At 37.2% G+C, this 25,486-nt stretch overlaps 1 protein-coding gene across 4 annotated transcripts in view; it reads left to right on the top strand.

Annotated features, from left to right (window-relative positions):
• The window catches only part of LOC114526453 (mucin-2-like), a 57,272-nt gene that overhangs the window by 8,896 nt on the left and 22,890 nt on the right, over positions 1 to 25,486 (top strand). Inside the window, exons 11-59 of one of the 4 annotated variants that reach the window (XM_028548056.1) lie at positions 60 to 155; positions 283 to 375; positions 605 to 697; positions 903 to 938; positions 1,471 to 1,694; positions 1,814 to 2,402; positions 2,703 to 2,940; positions 3,047 to 3,093; positions 3,453 to 3,725; positions 3,876 to 4,394; positions 4,657 to 4,900; positions 5,019 to 5,065; positions 5,310 to 5,556; positions 5,712 to 6,151; positions 6,654 to 6,892; positions 7,351 to 7,507; positions 7,787 to 8,024; positions 8,355 to 8,407; positions 8,745 to 9,026; positions 9,123 to 10,048; positions 10,131 to 10,259; positions 10,396 to 10,921; positions 11,094 to 11,401; positions 11,722 to 11,944; positions 12,312 to 12,549; positions 12,737 to 14,016; positions 15,004 to 15,060; positions 15,469 to 15,554; positions 15,969 to 16,070; positions 16,291 to 16,342; positions 16,462 to 16,640; positions 16,818 to 16,916; positions 17,324 to 17,372; positions 17,487 to 17,572; positions 17,655 to 17,753; positions 18,143 to 18,191; positions 18,425 to 18,462; positions 18,625 to 18,723; positions 18,880 to 18,925; positions 19,011 to 19,093; positions 19,495 to 19,593; positions 20,164 to 20,209; positions 20,893 to 21,008; positions 21,220 to 21,321; positions 21,449 to 21,494; positions 21,901 to 21,992; positions 22,206 to 22,304; positions 24,782 to 24,827; positions 25,124 to 25,257. In XM_028548056.1, the coding sequence (XP_028403857.1) occupies positions 60 to 155; positions 283 to 375; positions 605 to 697; positions 903 to 938; positions 1,471 to 1,694; positions 1,814 to 2,402; positions 2,703 to 2,940; positions 3,047 to 3,093; positions 3,453 to 3,725; positions 3,876 to 4,394; positions 4,657 to 4,900; positions 5,019 to 5,065; positions 5,310 to 5,556; positions 5,712 to 6,151; positions 6,654 to 6,892; positions 7,351 to 7,507; positions 7,787 to 8,024; positions 8,355 to 8,407; positions 8,745 to 9,026; positions 9,123 to 10,048; positions 10,131 to 10,259; positions 10,396 to 10,921; positions 11,094 to 11,401; positions 11,722 to 11,944; positions 12,312 to 12,549; positions 12,737 to 14,016; positions 15,004 to 15,060; positions 15,469 to 15,554; positions 15,969 to 16,070; positions 16,291 to 16,342; positions 16,462 to 16,640; positions 16,818 to 16,916; positions 17,324 to 17,372; positions 17,487 to 17,572; positions 17,655 to 17,753; positions 18,143 to 18,191; positions 18,425 to 18,462; positions 18,625 to 18,723; positions 18,880 to 18,925; positions 19,011 to 19,093; positions 19,495 to 19,593; positions 20,164 to 20,209; positions 20,893 to 21,008; positions 21,220 to 21,321; positions 21,449 to 21,494; positions 21,901 to 21,992; positions 22,206 to 22,304; positions 24,782 to 24,827; positions 25,124 to 25,257 (9,689 nt within the window). Of the gene's footprint in view, positions 1 to 59; positions 156 to 282; positions 376 to 604; positions 698 to 902; positions 939 to 1,470; positions 1,695 to 1,813; positions 2,403 to 2,702; positions 2,941 to 3,046; positions 3,094 to 3,452; positions 3,726 to 3,875; positions 4,395 to 4,656; positions 4,901 to 5,018; positions 5,066 to 5,309; positions 5,557 to 5,711; positions 6,152 to 6,653; positions 6,893 to 7,350; positions 7,508 to 7,786; positions 8,025 to 8,354; positions 8,408 to 8,744; positions 10,049 to 10,130; positions 10,260 to 10,395; positions 10,922 to 11,093; positions 11,402 to 11,721; positions 11,945 to 12,311; positions 12,550 to 12,736; positions 14,017 to 15,003; positions 15,061 to 15,468; positions 15,555 to 15,968; positions 16,071 to 16,290; positions 16,343 to 16,461; positions 16,641 to 16,817; positions 16,917 to 17,323; positions 17,373 to 17,486; positions 17,573 to 17,654; positions 17,754 to 18,142; positions 18,192 to 18,424; positions 18,463 to 18,624; positions 18,724 to 18,879; positions 18,926 to 19,010; positions 19,094 to 19,494; positions 19,594 to 20,163; positions 20,210 to 20,892; positions 21,009 to 21,219; positions 21,322 to 21,448; positions 21,495 to 21,900; positions 21,993 to 22,205; positions 22,305 to 24,781; positions 24,828 to 25,123; positions 25,258 to 25,486 lie in introns of all 4 variants that reach the window. The other 3 variants (XM_028548058.1, XM_028548057.1, XM_028548055.1) reach the window with 3 other exon arrangements.

Here is a 25,486-nt window from a genome sequence, read left to right as displayed (position 1 = left end):
CCTTGGTTTCAATTCGCTTGGTGAGAAAATCGCAAAAATATCCCTTATTTTCTTTGCAGCAATCTGCAGTAAAGCTTGTAAGAATACCGGTACATGTGTTGCTCCAGATACATGCTCTTGTCCACCATACTACACAGGTCCTCAATGTGATACAGGTATATAATTCGAGTATTTGGGAATTGTCTAATTCGACACACGAGTTACAATCAAGCACGATTATCACCGTTAGTATCATTATAATATAATTGCGCGCTTACGCTCTTTTTCCATTTTTCTGTGAAGATTTTTGTCGCGTTCCGTGTGAAAATGGTGGAACATGTCGTGCAGGAAATTGCCTTTGTGCAAGTGGGTGGACTGGTCCAATCTGCGAGAAAGGTGAGCGTATTCTAGTTTTTATCAATACGAACAACGAGATGCATGTAAATATATGAGCTAATAACGACGTCAAAATTAAGGAAATGTTAGATTAGGATTCACGCGTGGTAAAGTATTGTCTTAACGGAGAGTTTGCCATACAATAACTAGATTTTGCAGAGGTGCGTGAGAATTTAAAGGAGATATATACTCGGTATTTGCGTAAAATATGCTTTCTAATCATGTTTAGCGGTGTGCACGGGTGGTTGCGGGCATGGAAGATGTGTTTTACCCGATAAATGCAGTTGCCCTCCAGGAACGGGAGGACGGAATTGCGAACTTTGTAAGTACATATGCGTTCTTGATTCACCGATTCCTTGCACGTTGAAATGTATCAATCTGTTCAGTTTGACTCCATGAAATGAAGCATGTATGAGGAGGAGTTTCTTTCTATTATCTAATGAGAAAAAGATCAGTTCCACAAAGTGGATATTCTCTAAAAAAGGTTCTGAATATCAACTCCAATGTCACGTTGTTTCTTTCTATAGCAATCATCACAACAACAGCGGCACCAACATTCGGAGGTATGTTGTTTGTACGGAATATAGCTTTTATTATAAAGCTGTATCAATAGAGACAGCAACTGCGATCGGAGGCGTGTAGCCAGCCTGCAGGAGGAGGATTTAGTGCTGCTGTACCCCGAAAATATTATAAATATTCACTTGTTTAGAATTTCATTGCCTTCTCAGTCATTCAACACAAAAATATTAGTGCATACTGCATGATCGGAACTAAATCATCAGGCAGGTTACGTTATACTAATTTGATTCAGGTTTTCTACGTATATCATTGGCATTCACAAAAAAGCGGGATCAGCAAAATAGATATTAAAGAAATTTTAAAGATAAAAATAGATTCACCAAATGCCATGACATTATTTGCTCCCAGAATGTGGAAACAAGATAAACACTTATTTGTATGAACAAATTATTTTACTGTGTATTTCAAAGGTAGTATTCATGCATACATGGATTTCGTATGTGTGAAAATGAGATTGAAACAACAACATTATTGAAAATACCATATAGTTATTACTTTTCTTTTTCTTTTGCACAGTTTCGCCAGTCCATCACGATCCAAATCTGTGCTTTACGTTTGGTCAAACTCACTACAAGACATTTGATGGCAAATATTTTTACTATCCTGGGAAGTGCACATATAACTTGCTTCAAGCTTGTGATGGCGGAGACAGTATCCAAGTAGCAAATGATCCGAAATGCAGCGATCTTGCGGATTGTGCCCGCTCAGTGCGCCTTTACATGGGGGAACTAGTTATCAAGGTAGGCTAAGCAACTACTCACAATTTTAGGAATCAGCGCCGTACAACCAAAATGTTTAATCAACTTATTTGCTAGTACAAAGATTGAAAAACCTAATTCGTTTTGTTTATTTACTGCAGCTTGAATCAGACCGTGTAACAATCGATGGCAAAGAAGTTTCACCGCCGTATTTCAAGAATAGTATCGTGATACAAAGGGTTGCAGGTTACATTTTACTCTATGGATACAAAGATATAAGCATTAGATGGGATGGCCATAGTGGAGTTTATATACGTGTGCCTGAGGCGTTTAGGAATACCACGTGTGGTCTGTGTGGAAACTTTAACGGCATCCCAGATGATGACATGAAAACCCCAGATGGAAAGATCACAACTTCAGTCGCAAGATTTGGTAACAGCTGGAGCAGGCCGGGTGTAAATGAGAAATGTCGAAATATACCAGAGAACGAAGTCCGTTTTCCCTGTAGCAAAAAGAGTGAAATCGAACTGAATAAGGTTCGAGGAATGTGTGGAGTCTTGAACGACTTTCCCTTCAGCCTCTGTCATGGAAGCCTGAATCCTCAACGTTTTATAGAGATGTGTGAGGAGGATGTTTGCGCTTGCAATATAACGTCAGACCCAAACTGTATATGCGATTCATTGACACAATACGAGAGAGCATGCGCTAAAGAAGGAGTGCCGATTGTATGGAGGAAGAAAGATCTTTGCCGTAAGTGATTTTGATGCAGAAAGTAACCAATCAATCTCATTTGTGAACTTTCTATTTTTCAAACATCAGCAACATGTTCCTTAATTGTCAACAAATTATACCATAATATTCCGCCACCGGATCGGAACATAAGTGTAATAACACCAGTTACACCATTCATTGATGTGTCAAATTGGTATTGTCTCTATCCTAAAAATCTCAAATCTCAAATCTTAGCTCTTATTCGCCTTACAAGTATTGCAGTTTCCGCATGTACGTAAGTACATGATATCTTATGAAATTTCATTCAATTCTTTATAGCTGTGCAATGTAAAAATGGTATGCTGTATACACCATGTGGATCAGCCTGTCCACAAACATGCGCCGGTTTCGGTAAGTCGAGATTCCATTGTAAAGAGCAATGCGTGGATGGATGTCATTGTCCTACGGGAACAGTTCTGCAGAATGGACGTTGTTACAAGTTAGAAGAATGTCCATGTGAACACAATAAAATTTGGCATAAACCACTCGCACGAATACCGGTTGACTGTAATGATTGGTAAGCCCTGACAATATCGTCCTTTTTGTCAATTTGCACTTGGACAATTATAAATATTTTTGAAACCATGCAACTAACGTACATTCTATTGAACTTTTAATTTTAGTTATTGTACTGAAGGTCGTTGGAAATGCACTAATAGAATGTGTCCGGGTAAGTACGTATTAGACATTAAAGGGTTTGCGTATATATAGAAGGGATAAAAATCTTAATGGTATTTTCAATCGTAGAATTTCTCAGGGAGTGTTTTTCAAGAAAAATAACCATGTTTTTGCACATTCATATTTAGTAAATTCAATATTTAGTGGAAAATATTGCTACCTCAATAGCTAGCTAGTAAAAAAATCTGTAGTCAGGATTCTTTGGAAGATCGGCTAGTTTAAGCTATTCTGTAATCTGAATGATATGAGTGAAGCTCTCTACTTCACATTTTTTTTGATTGGTTTTATTATTGCGGTACCGCTGGCACTACTGATTAAAAATGTTCGACATACTTTGTTGAATATACTTAGGAATATGTTCAGCAACAGGCGACCCGCATTACCGAACTTTTGATGGCAAGTATTTCTCATTCATGGGTCAATGTAAATATGTCCTTGCCCAAGACGCCGTGGCAGACACTTTCCTTGTGGTTGTCGATAACTTTCCTTGTGGAGCAGATAATACTCAAGCGTGTACAAAGACAGTGACTGTACATTTCAACATCACCAAAGTGTACTTAAAAAGAGGCAGTCAAGTAGAAATCAATGGACAGGACCTGATTATGTTTCCATACAAACAAAACGGTAATGTCAACTTCGCTGGTTTAACAGCAACGGTGCCACAAAAAGGCGTGCACAGAAATATCTAAATCGATCTAGCGGCTCATGTTTGAAAATGGTAAGTGCCAAGCACTGTATGCACGTGACTAACGTCTTTTGATGTTATCATTGCAGGTATTACCGTGGACAGATCATCATTTATGACCCGAGTGACATCCGATATTGGTGTCGAAATAACGTGGGATGGTATCAGCACCGTGTATGTCATAGTTCAAAGTCACTGGAGTGGCAAAACTAGGGGTCTTTGCGGAAACTTTAACAAAAATCAAGACGATGACTTCACAACCATTGAAAATAACATTGAAACTGACGTTGCGCTGTTTGGTGAATCTTGGAAGATGGACCCAAGTTGTAAATCAGTTGTCAGAGATCATACCCACCCATGCAAGGCTCACGTGCAAAGAAGGGACGAAGCTGAAAGAATGTGCAACATTTTGAAGAAAGCTCCGTTCACCAAATGCCATCATGTGGTTAACATTGATGAAGGATACTTCCAAAGCTGTAAATATGATGTGTGCGGATGTCAGGATGGCACCAAGTGTCTATGTTCTGCAATTGCGTCGTATACACATGCTTGTGCAAGACATGGCGTGGAAATTGACTGGAGAAATCCTTCCATTTCGCCTGAATGCAGTAAGTACTGTAGTGAAGATTGTAGGATTCGAAATATCACAGTCCATTACAGGGTATTATTACGGCAATGTGCGTCATTATACTGATGAGGTAGGATTAGAACTTTTGTCTTTATACCCTATGGGATATCAAGAAAAACAGCATTGATAAGAAGAAATAACACAATGATGCTTTTAGCTCAATGCTTCACTGAATGCATTAGTCATTATTGGAAACAGGTAACATATTTTCCTTTTTCACTCAACAATACTCTGTGTCCCAGGTATTCATTGTGGTATTGCTGACCAAAGGTATCGTGAATGTGGCTCATCCTGTAAGAAGAGTTGCCGGGATCTCTCGATGAATACAGACTGCAAAGAAGAATGCACAGCTGGATGTTTCTGCCCCAACGGCACCCTCTTAAATGATGATGATTTATGTATTCCAATATCTAAATGTTCTTGCCACCATGGGGGGAAAGAATACGAACCAAATTCTGTTATAACGAAAAACCGCTGTACTTCATGGTGAGTTACGTTACAAATGTTTGGTACATACATCAAACTATATCAGACTAGAAAAATCGGCCTAAAAATCAACAAAACTGAAAAACCATTTTCTTCATTTCCTTTTTAACTTTTACAGCAAATGCGTTAACGGTGTTTTCGAATGCGATAACAGTACATGTTCAGGTATGTAATCAGGAAAAAAGACAGGAATATTTTTCATGTTAGACTGTGTAGGGTGTGGTTACACGATATACTTCATGGTTAATATGTACTTGATGTCTTTAAATTGTAATAACACCAGTTGGACACATATATTCCATCAATATTATGTAAGGGTAAATTCAATAGGGCTACGTATATATATATACTTGGTAATAGAAATAGAAATAGAAAATGTCATAACGGATTAACTAATAAGAAGATATAGGTAACGAATTTCTAGAAACAGTATGTCCCAAAGGCCAAGCCTGGGTTCCATGTGGAAAGGAATGTGCAAAAACCTGCAAAAATCTTCATCTACCTTGCTCAAAAACACTTTGCGAAGAAGGATGCGTATGTCCTCAAGGCCAAGTCCTTCACAATGGAGATTGTGTGAATCCTGAACAATGTCCTTGTCATCGCGGTGGACGAAGTTATAAAAATGGCGAAACTTATCAGCAGGACTGCAATACATGGTGCGTATTGTTTATATACCTTTATTCAACTAAAAGCCCTCAAAAAGAGGATTGTAGTGTAAAAACAGACCACAACTTTTGCAAACAACTCAAACTAAACTATATATACTGGTAATTGTTAAATAATTATTTTGTTGAAACCTTTTGCGTTTCAGCACTTGCACTGGCAAAAGTTGGAATTGTACACACAAACAGTGTCCAAAAAGCTGTTCCGTCTATGGGGACTCCCATTATACCACGTTCGACAACAAGCGGTATCAATTCCACGGTGCATGCGATTATACATTAGTTCAAGACGAATGTGGTGGTGAACTAGGCTCTTTTCGTGTGCAGGCAGAGAATGTTCCTTGCGGTAGCACTGGAATAACATGTACCAAGTCGATAACTATCACTTTGAACGATACGCAGATAAAACTTGTGAGGGGAAGTGAGCCAAAGGCTAGTTCTCTTCCCGGCTCATCACAGTCGATACAAAAAGCAAACTACAAGCTGGAGAAGAGCGGACTGTTTCTTATTCTTCGTACGGAGATAGGAATGACAATCGTATGGGACTTTGGAACGAGAATATACATCACTTTAGAAACGAGTTTTAGAGGTTTGTGTTATATTTACTTTCTTACATGAATTCACTATCATCAGGGGCCGTGGATGATCAAGGGGGGGGGGGGTAGGAGATATTCATATATTCACGTTTAGCATTGTTAGTTTCTTTTAAAATTGATTGTTTTTTATATGAATATTTGCCCCCCCCCCCCACGACTTAACGATCTTTCGCGGCCCCGGACTATCATTTTTACTAAATTCCGCAATCCGTCGTCTTATTTTGCTAATATACATTTGGGTTTTTTCACTTTTTAAATTGCCTTTAAAATGCATTGGTAGATTAAATTTTAGTGCCAACTGCACCCTTATTTTCACGTACTTTTTAAGTTTAAAATTTGCCTCAGTAAATTGACTAGCGCTGGATCAGTTCTAAGTGATTATAAGAAAAAATTGCAATAACAACATAAGATTTTAATTGCAATCACCCTGTAAAGCCTGTTCAAAATTATGTTTAAGTGCTTTTAAAAAATTTTCCATATTTTTTTTATATTCAGGAAAAACGTGTGGTCTTTGTGGCAATTATAACGATGATCAAAACGACGACTTCACCAGTCCTTCAGGATCAGTCGAGGTCTCTCCCAGTGATTTTGGCGACACTTGGAGGATTACACCTTTCTGTCCCGAAGCCCAAACGCCAAAGCACCCTTGTAGAGTGCATCCAGAACGAGCTGCCTGGTCACAGAAAACGTGCGGTATCATCAAGAGAGGTGTCTTTAAACCGTGTCATGACGTGGTAAGTAATAATTACTCTATATAAGTACAGCATACATTACCTTATTTGAAGAGTAGCTGTTATCGGACAGTACATAGTATGATGGTTAAGGTCTGTTCACACAATCAAATTTTGTCGGATAACTAACTTCTTATCAATGTCTTAAGTTTGTTTACTCGCAATGCATACGGGTAGCAAATCAACTGGAGCCATTTTACTGAACATCTTCATCAATAATTAATAGACTACATTCCATACCTAAGAAGTGGATCCGTCAAAATTTGACTATAAAAACAGAATTATATAAGAATATGTTGATATGACTTTATAGTATAAGAAAAACTTATCTTGCCTGCGCGTTAAGAAGCGAGCTAGGCTTGCAATTGTCCGTTCTTTTTGGGATAAAGTATGATTGATTGTCCACAATATCAAGAAACAGTTTTTAACAAAAGTTGACTGTCTTTTCCTTCACTATACAGGTTGATCCGGAAAAATACTACCAAGCTTGTTATTATGATGCTTGCGGTTGCGATACAGGTGGTGATTGTGAATGTATGTGTACAGCAATTGCAGCTTACGCAAGAGAGTGTAATCGACATGGTGTTCATATCAAATGGAGGTCACAAGAACTTTGTGGTAGTTGAACACATTTTCAAGATTTCGTAGCAAAAACGTTCGCTGTAGTTTTACACATGTAGAGCACCAAAATATTGTTCTCACTTAATTCATGCATTTGCATTGCAACTTGTCACTAATTACTTGCATCTCATAATTTTTTTATTCACAAGGTTGACTAACGATATACTTTTGCAAAAAGTTATTTTGAGATCTCTTACCATCGTGATTATACTTTCGTTTTTTAATGTTCTATTATAGACGTCAAGGTTACTAAAATATTTTTTTTAAAACACGTAGCTGTCCAATGTGAGGGAGGAATGACGTACAAGTCATGTGGTCCAGCATGCGCCAACACCTGCTCAAGCCCCTGTGAAAAAAATGCAGTTTGCCCCGTGGCCTGCGTCGAAGGTTGCCACTGCCCCGAAGGGACAGTCGAGCACAATGGAAAATGCATAAAGCAAGAAGATTGTCCCTGTGTTTTACATGGAAAAGTGTACAACGCAACTGCATTTGTTATCAGCAATTGTCAGAGATGGTATTTATACACTTTCAGTGTTAGGGCATGCGCAAATGTTTCGTGGATTTACAGAAATTGATATCTAAGATAGAAGATAGATAGAGGAAATAATGTTCGTAGTTAAGTCTCTTTGAAATATTCTCAGTGTTTAACCCAATCCAGGTAATTTATATCCAACAGGCAACATCTCGATCCTAAACAATAGAAAATCCTATACTACTTGGTGGCGTTAACATAATTTTGGCAGGGAATAAAGAAACATATTTATCGGAACTGAGTAAATAGCAACTCAACATAATAGAATACCCCGATTTTCAGAAAAATATCGTTCAACTGTTTTCTCTTTAGCGTCTGCAAAAATGGTTGTCTAAACTGTCGAGGTCCAACATGTACAACAACAGGTGAGTTATTCCACATTTGACTGAAAGATTGACCTTCTCTCTCTGGACGATTGACGATGTCTAGGGGAAAAGACTCTTCACGTTCGATGTTTGGTGAGAGACTGTCGGACTAAAGAATATCGAACATATATTCACATGTAACATATATTTACATAAAGTAGTTCTCCACGTAACCGGTTAAAGCGGACATGGCCGGATGTTTTCACATATCAAATTTTGTGATAGAATTAACGACTTTTCATTTTTTCCGAGCAGAACTAAAATAGTACATCTGATCAGAATTGTTAATATCGACCATAAGTTCCCGTCAGGTTTACGTAGCTTTTGTGTTTATTAGTTACTTCCACAACCCCAGCGAGCACAACATCAAGTACAACCGAATCAACAACCACAGGGAGTACAACACCAAGTACAACATCGAGTACAACACCAAGTACAAATGGATCAACAACCACTGTTAGTACAACAGCAAGTACAACGCCAAGTACAACGGAATCAACAACCACGGGCAGTACAACATCAAGAACAACACCAAGTACAAATAGATCAACAACCACTGCTAGTACAACAGCAAGTACAAAACCAACGGAATCAACAACCACTGTTAGTACAACAGCAAGTACAAAACCAACGGAATCAACAACCACGGGCAGTACAACATCAAGAACAACACCAAGTACAAATGGATCAACAACCACTGCTAGTACAACAGCAAGTACAAAACCAACGGAATCAACAACCACGGGCAGTACAACATCAAGAACAACACCAAGTACAAATGGATCAACAACCACTGTTAGTACAACAGCAAGTACAACACCAAGTACAAATGGATCAACAACCACTGCTAGTACAACAGCAAGTACAAAACCAACGGAATCAACAACCACGGGCAGTACAACATCAAGAACAACACCAAGTACAAATGGATCAACAACCACTGTTAGTACAACAGCAAGTACAACACCAAGTACAAATGGATCAACAACCACTGTTAGTACAACAGCAAGTACAAAACCAACGGAATCAACAACCACGGGCAGTACAACATCAAGAACAACACCAAGTACAAATGGATCAACAACCACTGTTAGTACAACAGCAAGCACAACACCAAGTACAAATGGATCAACAACCACTGCTAGTACAACAGCAAGTACAAAACCAACGGAATCAACAACCACGGGCAGTACAACATCAAGAACAACACCAAGTACAAATGGATCAACAACCACTGTTAGTACAACAGCAAGCACAAAACCAACGGAATCAACAACCACGGGCAGTACAACATCAAGAACAACACCAAGTACAAATAGATCAACAACCACTGCTAGTACAACAGCAAGTACAACACCAAGTACAAATGGATCAACAACCACTGTTAGTACAACAGCAAGTACAACAGCAAGTACAAATGGATCAACAACCACAGGTAGTACAACAGCTAGCACAACATCGAGTACAACCGAATCAACAACTACAACTGGATCAACAACTACAGTTAGCACAACACCAAGTACGAATCGATCAACCACCACTGTCAGCACTACAGCGAGCACAAATATCTCAACCCTATGCTCAAGCAAGTGCTTTGGTAACTTCCAATGCCTTAACTGCAAATGTATTGCGAAGGATTGGGTATGTAAATTAATAATATCAGTGTCGTGTGCGAGAATTGACTGGGCTCCTCAGAAACTGTATACTCTGTAAAATTTTACAGGTTTGTGACGGTAATGAAGATTGTGATGATGGTTCAGATGAGGCCAATTGTCTTACAACAACATCAACAACTACAACTCAAACAACGCCGCCGACCCCGACCCCGACACCTGCTTGTCCAAATAACTTGGTAAGCCAAATCACATCACTCACATTGACTATAGAGTATCCGTGAATCCGTGGAAACTGGCCATATTATTTATCCTTCTTCTACGTATATAACATACATTTATTCCAATCTTTTCTTATTTCAATTTTTCGTATAGGTGTACACGAGTTGTTCCCCGAAGTGTATTCGAAAATGCCAATACATGGCGGACACTTGCCAGTCTTTCACTTTCAAAAACACTAGCAACGGCAACCTGTGTGAACCAGGATGTGATTGTCCCAGTAATACAGTATTTAACGGCAGTCATTGCATTCGCCGTGTGGAATGTCCATGCATACACGACGGTTATTACCACGAACCACTCAAAGTCTGGACGATAGGCTGCAAGATATGCTCATGCTGGGACAACAATGTCACTTGTAGCCCAAAACCTTGCCCGACACTCGGAAATTGTTTCCCGCCATTATTTACAATAGTGACTGAAAATTGTTGCCCCAAGTGTTTGCCGTACGAACGTCCCACAACACCAACGTCCAAATGTCCGGAAAATGAATATGTGTGTTCAGACGGCAGATGCATTTTGAAAAGTTGGGTATGCGACAAAGTGAAAGATTGTCCTAGTGGTGAAGACGAAGCGAACTGTACAAATGTGACTCCTATTTGTCAAGATGCACTTGGCGTTGGTAAGTTTTAGCTGAAATTACTGCTAAAGAAACAAATACCATTACTTAAATGTTATATGACTTATATCTGTAGATTTTTTCTGTTGTTGCGTATTTTATTAGTTAGTACAGTAGTTACTTCCCCCCTCTATTTTTTAACAACTAATTGTGATATTTCAATGCACTTTGTTAGAGGCTAAAGGTGCGATATCTGACAAGAACTTCTCATCCTCATCGGTACACTCAAATAATCCGTACTGGAGAGCCAGTGAGGGTCGTCTTAATGAAACGCATCACGAATTTGGTGCTGGTGTATGGTGTGCTGCTGATCATGATAAAACACCGTGGCTGAGTGTGCGACTACTGGAAAGTGCGCTAATCACACGGGTTGCTACTCAAGGATCGCCCTTAATCTACGCACAGCGGACGAAATCATACAAGCTAAGCTACAGTATTGATGGGAAAAAATGGATTGTTTATCAAGAAAACGGGACAGAACATGTAAGCTCATTGTATTACTCACAAAGCATGCATGTGCGTTATCTGGTCATCCACCATTGCATGCATATAGGACGATATTTTCTTACACAGGAATTTTAAATATGAATCATTTCTCTCATTTAACAATCTGCATGATGCACGTTAGTCGGTAGTGTTCAGGTTCCAGCTGTTTGAAAGCCGGATATAACGCTATCCATCTGATAGAAGCTTTTTTCTATCGCTTTAAAATCGCCCGTTGTTGGGTATAAGTTTGCTTAAATCTTAGTATTCCTAAAATTATATAGTGGTGTTCATTAAATGTTTGGAATATATTTTTATAGAATTTCACTGGAAACGTCCTAGCCCGTACAACGATCTATAACAGGTTACGTCATCCATTTGTGGCTCGTTATGTGAAGATCTTACTAGATACTTGGGGGTCTCATCCTTGTTTACGACTAGGGTTGTTTGGATGTCCGCAAGCAGTGACTACAACTGCTCCCAAAACTACACCTAAAATCACGTCTACAACTTCGAAATGCGAAGGCTTCCAATGTGATAATGGTAATAATAACATATCAGTTATATTATTTACATACCTTAACTTTTGCGATCAATGTCTCCCGGTATTTGGGTATATAGCTATGTAAATTACTTACTGCCCGTCGAAAGGGGCCGACCAACAAAAGTAACTCTAACTACGAAAAACCAATACCAGCGCTATACAACATATAATTTAAAACACAATCTAAAGATTAGCAAGTTGAAAACTATAATATGAACTGGAATAATTGGTCTCGAATGTTAAGAATGCATAGTTTGCCGAGTTTTTTTAACCGTTTGAGCTAAAAACGCTTTCTGTAATTGACTACGTATCCATTAGATTTCCATTGTTTTATTATTGAAGCGGTTTTTAATTAATTTGCTATAGGCGCTTGCATCAATAAGAAGTACGTGTGTGATAAGTATAATGACTGTGGTGACAATTCCGATGAAAGACAAAACTGTCCGATTTGCCGTCCTAATCAGTTCCAATGTAAGAACGGCAAGTGCACAAACTTCAATAATGTCTGCGATAGTGTGGATGATTGTGGGGATAATTCTGATGAATACCAGAACTGCACGTGTCGTGAACGTACTTGCAACAATGGGACATGTTATCTCTACAAGTTAGTATCTCACTTTTGAACTTTTAAAAATTTTAATTTTTCTAAATCATTTATAGTCCAAGCTGCATAGGCTAAGTACTATATACAGTTCACATTCAGGTCGACTTTTCTTGTCGACCGGAATGTGAACTGTATAGTACTTAAAACATGTCTTGGAATCAATCCAACATATGCATAATTTTCGCAGGCAAATGTGTGATGGGGTGAGAGATTGTCAGGCTGGGGAGGACGAATATAATTGTCCTTCATCTACACCAACATCAGAAACGAGATGTCACAAGGGCAATATTGCATGCCCTAATAGTAACCCACCGATATGCATTCCAAAAAGCTATTTTTGTGACAACTACAAAGATTGTCCAGATAATTCAGACGAAAAAAATTGCTGCAAATCTGGAGATTTCATTTGCCTGGGGGGAAACCAAAAAAAGTGCATACCGATCTCATGGCTTTGCGATGATATTCAAGATTGCGATGATGGAGCAGATGAACAGAACTGCTTCAATATACCTCATAAGAATATAACCACTACCTCCAGTACCACTCCAACAACTCAAGGTAATATCACAGAAAAGAATATAACCACTACCTCCAGTACCACTCCAACAACCCAAGGTATTACCACAGAAAAGAATATAACCACTACCTCCAGTACCACTCCAACAACCCAAGGTATTATCACAGAAACAAATATAACCACTACCTCCAGTACCACTCCAACAACTCAAGGTATTATCACAGAAACAAATATAACCACTACCTCCAGTACCACTCCAACAACCCAAGGTATTATCACAGAAAAGAATGTAACCACTACCTCCAGTACCACTCCAACAACTCAAGGTATTATCACAAAAAAGAATATAACCACTACCTCCAGTACCACTCCAACAACCCAAGGTATTATCACAGAAAGGAATATAACCACTACCTCCAGTACCACTCCAACAACTCAAGGTATTATCACAGAAACAAATATAACCACTGCCTCTAGTACCACTCCAACAACCCAAGGTATTATCACAGAAAAGAATATAACCACTACCTCCAGTACCACTCCAACAACTCAAGGTAATATCACAGAAAAGAATATAACCACTACCTCCAGTACCACTCCAACAACCCAAGGTATTATCACAGAAAAGAATATAACCACTACCTCCAGTACCACTCCAACAACTCAAGGTATTATCACAGAAACTAATATAACCACTGCCTCTAGTACCACTCCAACAACCCAAGGTATTATCACAGAAAAGAATATAACCACTACCTCCAGTACCACTCCAACAACCCAAGGTATTATCACAGAAAAGAATATAACCACTACCTCCATTACTACTACTGGAATACAAACAACCCCAACAACGCAAAGTATTATCACAGAAAAGAATATAACCACCACCTCCAGTAACGCTACTTTCAATCAAACCACCCCAACAACTCAAAGTACAACCACAGAAGGAGGTTAGTTATCAATTATCGTGGGCAAATAGGATTTATTGAAGTATGGATTGTTCAGCTTAGTTTGTTAAAAAGGATTATCGAATAGTGTGTTCACAAGGAAAGCTTATCATGCGTAAAAAATGAATATATTCTATGTAACCCTTTTCCGAGCACATGCTGACATGCACGTACTGCACATACTTAGGGCTGCTTTCCACTTACGCGTTTTTCAGTCTAAATCCCTTATAAGTTATATTTGAAAAAGCTAGGTGAATGAATCGAAAGAACATAGTTTTCCGTATATTTTCGTATGCATTTGTTGACCCATGTGTTAAATAAAACATTTAAAATTTTCCGCGCGTAAAGAAACGCGTAAGTGGAAAGCAGCTCTTATACTCTTTCTTGAGCTTTTTTGGGTTCAGTCGGGGGATGGTCCACGAAACTTTTATTTTAATTAGATATAAGGTCAGCCTGATACTAGCGCATCTTTTACATAGCTCAGTAAATGTAGTAGGCCTCAATGGGAAGGCACGATATTAAGATTTAGTATATAGTAGCCTAATGGGCGCAGTAATTTATAATTTTTCCATTGTTGAGGGAGAACCTGAGCGGCAACTTGGTAACATGGTATTCTAATCGCCTATTCTCGATGTTTGTACGATTTGTAATTGCAGCTGCATGCATGCACCGGTAGAAAAAAACAAAAACTAGGGCCTGTTGATCAAAAGGTGGATGAAGGTATTTACTGGATAGTTAATTTTTTTCAGCGGTCGTGAAAACTCTTTAAAAGCTATATAATTAAAGAAAATTTATAATTATATTCAAAACTATATTTTAACTTTAAAATTGTGAAGTTTAATCTTGGCCATGGCAATGCCATGGGTTAAGAATTTGGTAATCTTTAAAATAATCACTATCCAGTGAATAACTTTATTAATCTTTTGAGTCTAGCCATATTGGGAAACAAATTTGTGATTGATTTCTAAAATATGTCCCATTTTTTTTAAGGTTTTCGTACTGGCACAGGAAAACCAGTAACAACTAAAAATTCTGCCGTTGGACTTAGTGAGTATATATGAAGTTTGTATCAGCATCTTCGAATCACAGTCGAATTGCAAAATACACATCTCTGGGACTGCATGGGTTCACTTGTTTTTTTTCGAAATTTAGGAGTTACTCTCCGCTTGGGAGTGATTTTCAACTTTCCCAAAAAAGGCCCGGCGATTCGTCCGTTTTAGAAACCAAATAATAAACATGAAAACAGGCTTGAGAAATTCACAAGTTTTGCAAAATCACTATACTATACTGTATATAAGTAATGTCATCCAACTTTCGAAGGACCGCTTCGTCTTTGAAAATTAATGAGAAACAGAGTGTAGCCTGTAGAGCAGGAATTTTGTAGCTAAATTATTAAGGCAGATTAGGTAATTGAGACATAGCTGAGTTAAAGTATTTTCTATTATATATTTACAGAAACCACCCCGAATGTTACTACAACTAGTATTACCTCCCTTCCTACAACTGCCCCTGTGTGTGTTCACAATGGAACAACTTACCAGGTAAGTTTTATTTTTCTTCGATTCGTAAATCAACCGAACGCGCCATAACTATACCTAGAGTTGGAAATTAAAAGTGAAACGAACAAAAATATGTTTTTCTCTCCTTGAATTACTCAAAATGAAATATATTTCGCGATTTAGCCATGTCATAAATTTTCTACTTTCTCCAATTTATATACATATACTGTTGTGCGGTCTAAAAATTCCTAATTCTCGTAAGAATGAAAACACCGCATATATAAGAACAATGAATTTCGACATCATATCGGCCTTGGTGCAGATACAAAATACACATGATATATATGATAATTATAAAATTAGGATCAGCTTATCACCGAATAACTGAGAATAGCATTTGAGCAGACCAGCCCTTGTCGCGAGTAGTATAGTCATATTTGATATTCTACCATTTAGATATATGAAACATTCAAAGAAGGTTTATGCAAAGTTTGCAGATGCGAAATGAATACTCAAATCAATTGTACCACGAGTTGCAACATAGACACATGCCCAAAGGTAAGTTGTCCATATTGATGTGCTTCGGCCACAGCCGGGTTGCTAGATTCACGAGAAGATAAACCCGGCGAGAATAGGTCAAACCTCAACGGTCTAAAATTCAAATTGAATTCGGCGCATGCCCTCGATATATACTTAAAAGATAAATACGGATGATGTAGCTTAGCACTTTAGTTCATCGACAAATCAACTAAACTCGCGGGTAATGATTGTCATTTAGGATGAAGAGCTGATTGACGATAACCCAGATTCATGTTGCTATTGTCAACCTAGTGAGTGTTGTTTTTTAATAAATCATGTGGATCGGACGATGATAAGGGAGTTGTGTGTAGAACTACGAACTGACAGGAAGATCTTGGATTTTGCAATTGATTTTACTTTAAATTTACAGAATGTCGAGCAGGAATGAAGTACAAAAATTGCTCGTGCACAAAAACGTGCGAGAACACTGAATGTATAGAAAAAACGTGTGTTCCCGGATGTGAATGTCCTGAAGGAACGTACGACAATGGCAAAAGTTGTGTAACTCTTAGTCAATGCTACTGTGTTGTAAATGGGACAATTAGACAGGTAAGACTGCCATATAAAAATTACATAGAAATTACATTGATTAGGAATCCTCATATAAATCCTCATGCAAATTATGCAAATTAAAGGCCTATATGTTGTTGTAATATTTACAAATAATACGCTTGTCTCGAAAGAGAAATTACGTTTTCATTCTATGTATTTTTTGTATGTTTCCAGCCGCACGAGATGTGGAATGAAGGTGAATGTTTATCGTGTAAATGTCAAAATGGAAAGAAAAAATGCGGGCATCTTTGCAAAATTGATGGTTGCGGAGAGGTATGTCGCATCGCGGTTTCGCCCTAATGCACATTCCTAGGTATTGCGTATGTATACCGTATCAAAAACAAATGTTAGTTGTTTATACGATTTCGTGATTGTACATTTACCATTACAAATTATCAGGGAGCGGTTGTATAAAAGACTAGTTAGCTTTAAACTGTAGTCAAGGACAGAATTTGCCAATCAGAGTTTCTGAGTTTAGGATTCACCTAACTATGGAAAATGTAGTTAAAGAGTTTTATACAACCGGGCCATGTAGGCAGTTGCCTGTATCGCCTGTAGTTGACCTAGTAATTGAATGCATGGATTGTTTGCACGGATGTTATGAGTGAAGATTGGATGGTAATAGGTACGGGTAATAAAGGGAAAAAAATAAAGTGTGAATAATTTATGTTTCAATATAGGGTTATGTACTACAAAATCGTCCGGGCGAATGTTGTAAATGCGTAGCAGGCAAGTTTATATATGGTCAGATTACTACATTATATATCTCGCAACTTTGATTGATGAGGTCTAAAAGTAAATGTTATATTCTCTTTTAAATTCTCATTTATCCCTATTTTTCAGTCACCACTACCACGCCCTTCACACCAAACTGGACAACGAGACCCTGGGAACCACAGTTCTGTGTTCACAATGGCAAGAAATACAAAGTATGTTTCTTACGCTATAATAATGCTTTTCTTGCAAATACCCATTAATACATATTTTACATATTTCTTCATGAATCATTAGATAGAAGAAGAATGGAAGGTTTCTCCTTGCAGGACATGTGTGTGTGACGCTAATTTGCAAGTTATATGTGACACTTTCACCTGCCAGAAATGTGCACCGGTATGTAGCTTTACACGAATTGTTTATGGGTTGGTAATATACAATTACTTAATGGTTTCCGTGTTTGGATGGCCTGATCCAAACGCGGGCTTCGACCAATCAGAACACGCGCTATATACATGTTATTTTATAAACATCATTACAACACATATAAAGAGTTTCAAAAAGCCTGCAGAATCAACTTTCGTATGCTCCAAATTCATCTAGAATTGGAGGGGTTAGCAATCTTCCACTGAAGTTGGAGAGTAAAAATATAATTTATTTGTAGATCTTCCAAGAATTTTCCTCCCTCGAATTAATTTCCCCCCTGTCCAGAAATCCCAAAACCATGATAGATGAGTTAGGAAAATAAAGTTAGGTAATTAAGTGAAAGGTCCATTTTCTCGTAGGGATACACCGAACGCCCGGCAGATCCTGGCAAATGTTGTGGAAAATGTGGTAAGCTTCTCAGCGTGAATAAACGACTGAAATTTAATTTCATTAGAGTATTAATTGAAAATTAAAAAGAACGTTATCGTATACTTGAAATATAACTATCCTTATCTTTAAATATCCCTAGCTCGGTATAGAAAATAGGGGTATCGTGGAAATAAGTCAACGCTAAACTTCTTACAACTGTTCACATTTCTGAAGTGGTCTTCGCTAAATTTTTTTGGAACTGTATTTTTTAGAACCATCCGAGTGCAAAACTAAGAATGGAACATATAAGGTGACTATACAATGTGGAATGTATGTCCTGGAAGTATAAGATAAGACTGGATAACACTACCTAAAAATTGCAAGTGTAAGCACGAGCAAATATGTAGCTATTAATACAAAATTTAGGATAATTATTATCACCCTGTCAATACTGCGTATTGTTCACTTTTAGCTCCACGAAGTATGGTACCCAGACGTATGCACCAATTGTTCCTGTAGTGAAAATGCTACAGTGAATTGTTTAAAGGCTACGTGTTCGGACTGTCCTGCTGTAAGTCTGTAAATTATTTACATGTAAAGTGCATGTTTTATCTGTTACTAGCGTTAGGGTAATCGTTACGTACTTGCTAAACTACACAAAGTCTTCGTTCGTCTAGGTCATAATTGTCGTATTGTTTCCGAAAGCAGTTCATCTTTCTCTTTGCAGGGCCGCGAAGCGGTAAATGTTACTGGTCGTTGTTGCCCTCGATGTGGTAAGTCTGGAAAAGCAGTTTATGATTGTTCATAATTTATAGTAACTATACATTATGTTATTACTTTTTTTTACAATGTATACAGTTTCAATCACTACTCCAACTTTAACCATCACAACACCAACCACACAAGTGCAATATTGTACATATAAAGGTCGTCATTATGAGGTAAGTAAATTCATATAACTTCTGATAGTTTATACTGTGTTGACTTGCAATGAATAGGGGCAGCAAATCCACTCAAGCCAATCATAAGAATGCAGTACTGCTTTATCAAAAACACACTACATCCCATGCATCAAAAGGCATGAGTTTGATCCAACAAAACTGGATCATGTGCACAGACGTTTAAGCCGTGTTTACCCTACAATTTAATACATAAGCGGGTATTTTCATATACCAATCAAAAGTGACCATTTTGTAAAGACCCTGCCTGACGTCATGCATTCGTTGATTAAATCCAAAGCCTATCATTCAGTAGTTCACCCATGCAATATATTTGATTTTGCAGACCTGCATGATTGCAAGTATTTAACGATAATACTTACGTGTTACGTGTATTTTAACAGGTCGGGTACGTATGGCGTGAGAATACTTGTACTAATTGTACTTGTAACCATGACTATACCGTCGAGTGTGACACAAATAAATGTCTTACTTGCCGTGAGGTAGGTGTACAAACTGCTCAGTGCAGGATATATAATACAATATAATTGGAAATATTTTCTTCGGTAATATCAAAATCTTCACTGTCAAAAGCACTGTCATGCAGCACGCCAAAGCAATATAAATACATCAAACCACCTATTCAGTTTTTTCAGCATATATATATATATATATATATTTATATATATATATATATATATATATATATCATGCAAAAAGACATGCATATACATATAACGGTGAAAGCTGACGCCCTATAACTATAATTTCTGGGAGATTGAACATATTCCTTGACCTTATAGATTATTTCTTAATTCTTATAATCACCTTATTCAAACAGAAATTGTATAAAAATAATATCAATTTTGTTTGAGCGACCTTGCTAAAATAATTTGAAACATCATGATTTCAAATTGAATTAAGTTTAGGTTTTTTCACCGACATATACATTTAGGAAATTGGGTATTAAGAGCACTAAATTTTCAGATGGTGCCCCGGCAAATCTGCAACGTAACGAAACTCACGATTTAACCATTTTTAGCAAGCTAAATATATTATTCTCATTTTTTAAGGGGTATGTTGCAATTAACGTATCTGGGCAATGCTGTGCTTCATGTGGTAAGTGAACACGAAGTGGTTGGTCCTCTATTTTACCAAGTGGAAGTCAACTTGAACTTCATATATATCTTAAAAAATACAAGGTGCTATCTAAAAACTATTCAGGTTTGCTACGTTTCAGTTCTAAATATATATAAACTAGAGTTTACGTTAAGAAAAATTTAAAGCATGCGAAATTTGGGCAATTTTTACAAAAGAGGGTCCTAATGTGGCTATGAAAAGAACCCATGCGCATGCATAACGGATATTCAGTGTGATTGTAGAAGAACAGTTCTTCAATATTTCAACAAAGTAATATGTTAAAGTAATACGAACAAATGTCCACTTGATGACTATAGGGCTACCAAAATCATGTTCCACCAGGAAATTTGGCGACTCTCGACTTCTTTGAGCCGAATTACCCGACGTATCACCAAATTACAGGCGGGAGTGCGGGGTGGAGTGGGGGTGGGTGGAGTGGCGGGGGTGGAGTGGCGGGGGGTGGAGTGGCGGGGGGAGTGTAGGCCTTTTTTCCCTCTGTTATGCACGCCTATGGAGGAAAAAAGTGATGTTGTTTAAATTGTATTCATTCCAAGATATGCATGATAGAGTATAGAATTAGCATTTGCGAACCAACTCATCCGCTCAATTTATCGCGAACAACCTGTCAATCACTGTTCCAAAACATGTTCTTATGTTAATAGAACCTAAACATACAACTACAACACCTTCATCAACAACTCTTACTACAATATCCACGACACCATCCATTACAACGCCCACAACAAGACATTGTGAAAGAAATGGGACGTATTACAAGGTAAAATTTCAAGGAGATAGTAAGCAATTATTGAACGAGGTAGGGGATGGGTATTAATGAGATTTACGAACCCGTAGTTTGTGTCATCATAACGCAAACACATGCAGGAATAAATAAATATCATCGCTATTATCCTAAAATAACTTGCAGCCTGTGATTGGCTAATGGCTTAGCCATGTAAGAAATCGTTATCTCTTTGATATAATTACAGCTCGGACAAAAGTGGAATGTAACTGCTTGCAAACAGTGTGAATGTGTAGGAAACTATGATGTTATCTGTCATGTAACAAGGTCGTGCCCAGTTTGTGCCGAGGTAAGCTATAAAACGTACATAATATGCCATAGTTATAACATAGTCAATATAATGGCAAACTCATTCATCTATAGTACAAAACTGTCTTAGTTATAATGCTATCAGTATCTCTCTTTTATTTTTCAAGGGTTTGAAGAGCATTCCTGTTCCAGGTCAATGCTGTGACATTTGTGGTGAGTGAATCCTAGAATTAGTAATTTGGTCACATTCAATTTATGTTTAAGCGTAAGAACAAGCAATCGATATTTTGCTATAATTGCTATATACTATACTTATACAAGTAAAACGTATCCATCTTTTCGCGATAAAAATAACTTTGAAGGTAGTGAAATCGATTGCCCAAACACTAAAGCTTAGTTCCCATTTAGTCGTAATTGTCGTGAACGTCGAAGGCCCACACAGACAGGACGCGATTTGGCAACGCAGAGCAATTTTTCAAACTTTCTCATTTTCCAAAAGCAAATGAATTTTAACCTATCATAATAGGCGTAAATAAAAACGCAGCATGAATCTTATTACATAATAGGTCAGTACATATCAGTTACAAGAAATGAGTTAAAATTTTATCTTAATTTCTAGTTCTACCTACCACTACTGCATCATCCACAACAATATCCACAACAACAACTGTGACATTAACAAACTGTTCGCTGAATGGAGTGTATCACGAGGTTGGGTACCGAAATTATAGCTAACATACGTATAAGCGATAGAGAGTATATTATGAATAACATATTCCTAAAAGATGACAAGTGATCTATCAGTATTATATAATTTCTTTCAATGAAATACCAAAAGAGAAAGAGAGATCAGTGGAATCTGATCACTTTTCCCAAAACCACACGATTCAGGTTTTAAAGTAATAGCACGTTTTTGAATTTTAGGTTGGCAAAATATGGAAAGAAAGCAACTGCAAGACATGTACATGTCAGAGTGATTATACAGTTAATTGTATAGTGGAAACATGTGGAAATTGTCCAAGCGTAAGTTGAAAATTGTAGTTTTTCAAATAAAACAGAAAATAAGTGAGACGTGATAGTCGTGATAAAGTTGACATTTGCAATTAAGTGACTATAACATTCTTCCTCTTTAATTTAAGGGCTCAAATGCGATGTATTACCCTGGAGAATGTTGTCCGAAATGCGGTAATTATGAACGCACCGTAATAGTTTTTCTCACCAACTTCACTGTAACTGCAGCTTGTGAAATAGAACTGTTCACGAATATATTTTAAAATTGAGACTAGGCACTATTTGAATTCAAAAATTCGAATATTATGAAATTACATTGCATGTGGGCATTTTTTAAAATATATTTTAGTGGCGTATGGTGAAAATTGGTGCTTTTATCATTGTGGGGCGTAATTAAAATGTTCTAAGAGGTTGTCATTTTTAACAAGTTAAGCCTGCGCAAACATCCGTTAATTTTTTTTAAATAGTTACGACTCCAACTCCATCTTCCACCACCATACCTTTGCCCACACAATCTACGGTGAAACCAACCGGTAATCGAACCACCATCACAACACCTACCACGCCCACCTACTGTAGAATGGATGGAGAAAATTATAAGGTAAGAATATGTTTTTAATTTCCGCCTTAAATTACATTTGATTACAAATGTCTCCCTTACATATGTTGGCTGGTGATGAAAACTCGTTATTCAACCGCATGCAAATTCATGATAATGTTCTAGAAATAATTCCGTAGGGGAATTGCTTCTAACCTATCTGTTTTTCTTCTAAAATAAAATATCGTTAAACAATGGATTTCCCCCTTTATTATAGCTACATTTATTAGCTTTTTGTACGATGTTTTGCTTATATCCTCGTTTTTTCACCAGTTGGGCGACAGATGGAATAAATCACGTTGCGAGTCCTGTAAATGTGAAGCTGGTTATGTAGTTGTTTGCGATACAACGACTTGTCCAACCTGTTCTCCGGTAAGAAGCAGAATACAAACAGTTAAAGACGTTTCTTCACATAATCACTAGTGCAACATTTTCGTATTTTAATTTATTAACTTTAGGGTTACACTAACGTATCACAACCCGGACAGTGCTGTGATAAATGTGGTAAGTAAAATGGAATAGATATTTAAGTTATATATAGCTGTACTATATGGCTTTATTTATATTGAATATTTATGAATTTGTTTGGTATAGAAAGTTGGAGAATGGCTTTATTCTGTAACAAAGCAAAGCCATGCATTCTCCAACTTTTACCAAAATAAATCCATCAACATCAACCATAATAATGAATACTAGCAATGCTCGTGCTGTACATTGATTTACGTAAGTTTATGAACTGTGGGGATAATGTAAATCTCCCGTCGAAATAATGCTGTTGAACTGTTCCGTTTGATTTGGGAAAATGTGCGTTCTTTTCCCCTTTATCTATCAAACACTATAGCGTAATTTTAATGCATCGTTTATTACTGGCAAAAACACTTGTTGCACATCCTCAGTTTCAATATCAAAAGGAAACCCCTTTTCCAAGTCAATGCTGTGACATTTTTGGTGAGTGGTCCCTGGAAAATAATTAGTTATTTGGTCATATGTTCCCTTAAGAATGTTTCAGCGTAAAAAAAAACAATCGATATTTTTCTATAATTTGTATATACCATACTGGCAAGTTATTCTAAACATATCCATCTTTTCCATACAAAAATAACTTTGAAGGTAGCGGATTCGAATGCCAAAAGACTAAGGCTTAATTTCCATTTAGTCGTAATTGTCGTGAACATCAAAAGCCACACATGCAGACAGGGCGCGATCTTGCAACGCGACGCGATTTTTCAAAATTTTTCATATTCCAAGTGCAAATAGATTTTGCCGCATGAATTTTATTGCAGGAGAGATAAATATCGCCTTCATTCCTTAAATAGGTCAGTACATGCATATCAGTTACAAGATATGAGTTGAATTTATCTTAATTTCTAGTTCTACCTACCACTACTGCATCATCTACAACAATATCCACACCAACAACTGTGACATTAACAAACTGTTCGCTGAATGGAGTGTATCACGAGGTTGGGTACCGAAATTATAGCTAACATACGTATAAGCGATAGAGAGTATATTATGAATAACATATTCCTAAAAGATGACAAGTGATCTATCAGTATTATATAATTTCTTTCAATGAAATACCAAAAGAGAAAGAGAGATCAGTAGAATCTGATCACTTTTCCCAAAACCACACGATTCAGGTTTTAAAGTAATAGCACGTTTTTGAATTTTAGGTTGGCAAAATATGGAAAGAAAGCAACTGCAAGACATGTACATGTCAGAGTAATTATACATTAATTGTATAGTGGCGACATGCGGAAATTGTCCCAGCGTAAGTAGAAAATTGTAGTTTTTAAAAATAAAACAGAAAATAAGTGAGACGTGATAGTCGTGATAAAGTTGACATTTGCAATTAAGTGACTATAACATTCTTTCTCCTTAATTTAAGGGCTCAAATGAGATTTATTACCCTGGAAAATGTTGTCCGAAATGCGGTAATTATGAACGTAACGTAATAGTTTTTCTCATCAACTTCACAGTAACTGCATGCAGCTTCTGAAATAGAACTGTTCACGAATACATTTTAAAATCGAGACTAGGCGCTATTTGAATTCAAAAATACGAATATGATGAATCAACATGCATGTGGACATTTTTTAAAATACATTTTAGTCGCGTAATGTAAAAATTGGTTCTTTTATCATTGTGGGGCGTAATTAAAATGTTCTAAGAGGTAGTCATTTTTGACAAATTAAGCGCGCGCAAACATCCGTTAATTTTTTTTAAATAGTTACGACTCCAACACCATCTTCCACCACCATTCCTTCGCCCACGCAATCTACGGTGAAACCAACCGGTAATCGAACCACCACCACAACACCTACCACGCCCACCTACTGTAGAATGGATGGAAAAAATTACAGGGTAAGAATATATTCTTAATTTGCGCCTTAAATTATAATTGATTACAAATGTCCCCCTCTACATATGTTATCTGGTGATGGAAACTCGTTATTCAACCGCATGCAAATTCATGTAATGTTCTAGAAATAATTCCGTAGGGGAATTGCTTCTAACCTATCTGTTTTTCTTCTAAAATAAAATATCGTTAAACAATCGATTTCCCTCTTTATTATAGCTACATTTATTAGCT

This window comes from Dendronephthya gigantea, unplaced genomic scaffold (assembly GCF_004324835.1).
Source record: "Dendronephthya gigantea isolate DGI-Jeju-01 unplaced genomic scaffold, DenGig_1.0 000038F, whole genome shotgun sequence".
Lineage (NCBI taxonomy): Eukaryota > Metazoa > Cnidaria > Anthozoa > Malacalcyonacea > Nephtheidae > Dendronephthya > Dendronephthya gigantea.
Note: the sequence above shows the minus strand (reverse complement) of the source record. Positions and strands in the feature narration are given on the sequence as shown.